Raw genomic sequence first — 4,857 nt, 5'->3', positions numbered from 1 at the left:
TATTCACTTGAATTGTTTTGGGATTTGTTTCTCAAACTGAGAGTCAAGTTCATTTTCAATTTGTTGCAGAAATTTCAGTGGCAAAATGCTATTGATCATCAATATTTGTTATGTCGAGTGGTCAGATGGTTTTATAAGGACACACGCTTATCAATGCTCCAATATCTACAATCGTTCACTTTCTAACATTGCAGATATATCTAAAGCTATGCCGTTTTGATAACTTATAATTCCGAAAATACTTTTTCATGTAGTTTTTCCGTCATTACTCTGTGAAATGCTTTGTGGCATTAGGTCTGAATTCTAATAAGAATCATCTGCATGAGCAATGGTGGGTTTAAAAGCTAATACAATTAATGAAAGATGTTTAATTGCTGTGTACAGGCTTATGCAAAACGAAGAGACGTTAGTGACAACAAGAAACCGAAGATCGTGACAGATCTTTCATAAACTTCTCCGAGATTTGCATAAGCGTGTGCAAATACGAAAAACATCTATTGTCTCCTTAATAAAATAACAATAATGCGAATGGGCTAAGTTTGAAGCAAATGTTTTAATTTTTCCCTAAACATTGATGATGGATTCTCAAATTCTCTTTAATTTAGCTCGGATTAATGCAAATTTTCAGCTATAGACCAATCAGCGCTTGCGTTGTATTGCTCTTATTTTATAAACTGCAATGAAAGAGTATAAAAGGAATCGTCTTCTTTGATAAATTTCCAAAGTTCTCTAACGTTTGCCATTGCAGAGCAAGAAAATACTTTAATCTTGTCAGTACCATTTAAATGATTTCATTCTAGGAGTCCACGTGGCTCATTATCACTTCGTTTTTATAGATTCACCTTTTTTGCAATTTTAAATATTGTATATGTTATGTCAATTTATTATTAATAGTTCGTGTACAAATTTAATGAGTGTGAACATTTGTCTAATTTTTTCAAAGTCATGGCAAAATTACTTATTTTCTGGATAAAATTATGTTCAAGATATTTTGTGAGGCTGTGACTGCCTTTTCATGTCTTTTCATGCTTTCGATTTTAGTTTCGCACATTCTGTACGAACTGCTGGTTCCCTATTCTTAAAACTTCAATCGAACGATGGGACTGTATTTTGACAATTATATTTAACACTTCAAAAGGATATTTACAGTGGTTGTGCACGATTTTTACGTTACGGAGTTCCAAACGTTGATTATTCGCGATACGGAATATTTGAATTAATATCGTTAAGATTGCGGACAACCGTCAATGAGTTTAAACTGAGTTTTCGAACTTTTTTGCCTCTGCAATACGACTGCTAATTTATCAAATTTTTATGACCAGCTCATACACCAATAACGTCGGCTTTTCCTAGCTCTAGAACAAATGCTTGCAAGATATATTTATATTATAATTATTAGGAAGTGGTTTTAGGCGTTTACATGTCTTGCAACTTCGTTATTCCGTTTTTAGAGTTTTGTTTCTACCTACATTCTACCGCAATGACGCATTGCGGTGAGAAAGTGTTCCCTTGACATGAATTTAGTACTTTAGCTTTCACGTATAGCATTTCCACCGAAACCACAATTTTTAACTATCTACGTATTTTCCATCAATTTAATAATATCAGTTACAATCTATAATATAACACAGTCACACGCTACATAATTTGACATGACAATTTACAACATTTAGATCGACAAAGATGAATACCTTGAGAATCTTGGCAGTACTATGTTTGGTTCTTGCTCTTGTTAACTTTTCCATTGCTGCGACAGGTCGAAGAAGAAGAGGTAAACGCTTTTAACAGTTAACGTACTATTATCTTCTCTAACAATTTCTTGCGGCGTCTTCCAAGAACCGATCACCTTTAAAAAAAAAGCACATGCAATGCTCGATGTCTTGTTATAACTAGAGCAAAGAGTATGCGATGAATTTGATGTTTAAGCATTTCGTTCTATGCACCATCAAACACTGCTTAACAGGATCTTTTTGCTGCAGATAATGCGTTTAGTATAGAATGGACTTAGTTTTTATATTTTTTCGTGAAATTTATTTAAACACCCGTCACAATAATGGTGTACGGATCAAATGGTACTATTCTATTTGAATTCCAGAATGACGAGGGACTGATCAAAGTGTTTCGTGATATGAGGGAAACTTATGTAACTGCGGAAAACGCAAATCTTGTTCTGTTGATTTGGAAACACACTAATCTTACTCAATCAAGACATATACCAAATCGTTCTTATTTTAGTAGAGAGTTTACGAAACTTCACATTTTGACGACGACGCCGGGAGTTAATGCTAGTGCGCATGCTTCTTAACATTTTGGCTGCTTCCTTTTGGCGACGACGCCGTGAAATCGTCTTCTTTGGACGCGTCCTGCATGTTCAAGATGGCGGATGAACATCAAAACTCAAAAAGGTAAGAATCGAACAGTTTTAAGTGTTTAAAGCCTTTTTTAGCAATAAGTTATTGTTATATTCAGTTTGTACTGAGATAAGGGTAAATTATTTAACACACAGAGTACTAAATCGATTGTTTTTTTCAAATATTACAACTCAACTAATATTTTATTATATTTTTATATAAACGAAATATTATATATTTATAATTAGTTTATTTGTTTGGTTTCCTTTGCATTCTTATTTATTTTTGTAATTTTAGCAAAAAAGCAATGACTTGGACAAATGAACATAATGAAATTCTAGTTCGTGAAATGTATTTATTCCAACCATGGAACTTCAAAAAAGGATCACAGCAACGAGGTAATGCATGGAAAATGATCAGTGATTCCTTAAATGATATGGATCACCCAAAGTTTAACGTGACGCAAAAGTCTGTTCGAGATCACTACACTTTACTTCAAAAACAACAAAAGAAAAGATTAAGAGAGGAGGAAAAAGCTTCTGGGATCTCTCCAGAGCCATCTGCAGTAGAAACTCCATTGAGGAATTTATTCAATTGTTCAGAAATAGAGATGAAGAAGAGAAAATTTGGGAGAAACAAAAACAAAACTCTGTTGCAGAAGTAGAAAAGGCTGTGGAAATGAGACAACAGTCAATGGAAACATTAGCTGAAACTTACAAAAGAAAATTTCAAAGTAACAATGGTGAAAAACCTAAGAGAAGAATGTCATCCAATGGAAGTGAAATCATTGCCTATTTACAACAAAAGTCAAGAGTTGATGCAGAACTTAAAAGAGAAGAATTGATGTTGAAAAAAGCTGAAGCTGATGAAAGAAAACAACAACAAAACAACATCATTTCTCAACATGAAGCTCTCACTAAAGCCTTAACTGACAGCATTGCTGCTCAGCAAAGGCAACAAGAGCAACTAATGCATCAACTGCAACTTCAAAACACTGCTTTACTAACATTGATGCAGAATATTGTTAAAAAAGACTGAAATGTTTTATTAAAACAGTGCATATATTTTTGCTTGAGAGTAGACCAAACTTTTTTCACATACACAATTTACTGTTATTGATATTATAGATGAAACATTCATAAAGTTATCCATAACAAGAGTATAATTGAGAGATGTTAAAAAATGTTCCTGATGACTAAACTCTGTCCATTAAACAATTAGTCAACTTGACAAAATAGAATATTTTTGATCTTTTTACACAAAATATTCATGTATAGATGGAGTTTAAGTTCAAAAAACTATGAGGTTGTAGACCCATAAAAAACAACATCTTGCATTATGAAGTAAGGTACAACAAGTGTACATTTTCCCTACTGCACTAAGTTGTAATTTTAGGTTCTTTTTGAAGTCAAGAAATTTAAAATAATTAACTATGTCCCTAAAAATCCACTCGACAGACACTCTTACACTGCTCATTGCTTTGTTTCATTGTTGTTGTTGAGGAGTTATTCTTGCTCCTTTAAATGGGAATTGTAGTTGAGGTCGATGAGGATAAGCAGGGTCACCATAAAAGCAAACAGGAGTTTCGTTGTTCAAATGATCCAGCTGCTGAAACTTGTTATATAAACTGGATTGGGCAAGCATTGCGCTGTCATGGCGTCTACCCTCCACAGGACCAAAGAGATTAGCCACAAGACCATTTGGAACAGCAACTGACTGAAATTTTAAAGCATGAACTCTTTTATGGCCATTATAAAGAACTCTTTGATTTTGACCAGGTTTAGAAATTGGACGTACTGTCCCATCGACAAAACCAAAACAATTTTGTAAGGCACCACTCTTCTAAAACACTGCATTACAAAATTCTTGAATGTTGCCGGAAGATAACCATGGTTGATCAAATGTTAACAGCAAGCGTTTCCACTCCATGTATATAAAGTTTATGACAGCATTACTGATCATACAGAGTTGAGGGACTGGTCTACCAAATCTTGGCAACATATCCAGGTATCGACAAGGGTAGGCAAAACGTTTCAAAAATATGCACAATGCCTCAACTCTATCAACCTTAAGGCCGTTATAACATGTAATAAATTGTGGTAGCCTCGAATCATCCACAAGAATATAAATGTGTGATTTCATAAACCGAAATTCTGCTTTACACTCGTCGTCGCTTAATTTATCTAAATCAAACTCTTCGTATTTCCAATAAGGCAAATCCGGACTTTTAGCAGTATATAAGTTGAAAAGCAAAATAAAGTCTTCGTCGTCGATTGATTGATCCGAATAAGACATAAAGAGACGCTCTCGAATTGCTCTCCACTTCGGCATTTTTTGTTTTTGAATTTTTTTGAAAGCAATGTTTTCTGATTTATTTTCCCGCCAATTATTTTTCCGCTGAGGCGACGTTGTAAATTTGCGTAAACTAAAAATACGCTTGCGCCGGCGTTGTGAAACACAAGACGTCGCCGTCGCGAAAAACAGTGGAACGTAAACTCTCTAGTAT

The 4,857-nt window shown here is 34.2% G+C and overlaps 1 protein-coding gene across 1 annotated transcript; it reads left to right on the top strand.

The window, feature by feature from the left end:
- Positions 1-2,328: 2,328 nt before the first annotated feature.
- Positions 2,329-3,455, top strand: LOC124455508. The gene is made up of 3 exons (XM_047006144.1): positions 2,329-2,405; positions 2,649-2,916; positions 2,985-3,455. Exons 1-3 carry the CDS (start codon positions 2,368-2,370, stop codon positions 3,387-3,389), a joined length of 711 nt encoding a protein of 236 aa, XP_046862100.1. The 5' UTR covers positions 2,329-2,367; the 3' UTR covers positions 3,390-3,455.
- The last annotated feature ends 1,402 nt before the right edge of the window (positions 3,456-4,857 follow it).

The sequence above is a fragment of the Xenia sp. Carnegie-2017 genome, unplaced genomic scaffold (assembly GCF_021976095.1).
Source record: "Xenia sp. Carnegie-2017 unplaced genomic scaffold, XeniaSp_v1 HiC_scaffold_13, whole genome shotgun sequence".
Taxonomy (NCBI): Eukaryota; Metazoa; Cnidaria; class Anthozoa; order Malacalcyonacea; family Xeniidae; genus Xenia; species Xenia sp. Carnegie-2017.
The sequence above is the reverse complement of the archived record's forward strand: the minus strand, read 5'-3'. Positions and strand labels throughout refer to the sequence as shown.

Bases quoted from the DNA above. Each gene is read 5' to 3' on its own strand.
- LOC124455508 (XM_047006144.1), top strand. From the start codon at position 2,368: ATGTTCAAGATGGCGGATGAACATCAAAACTCAAAAAG. The intron at 2,406-2,648 runs GTAAGAATCGAA...TTGTAATTTTAG, and splicing joins GAACATCAAAACTCAAAAAG to CAAAAAAGCAATGACTTGGA. The intron at 2,917-2,984 runs GTAGAAACTCCA...AAAATTTGGGAG, and splicing joins TCTCTCCAGAGCCATCTGCA to AAACAAAAACAAAACTCTGT.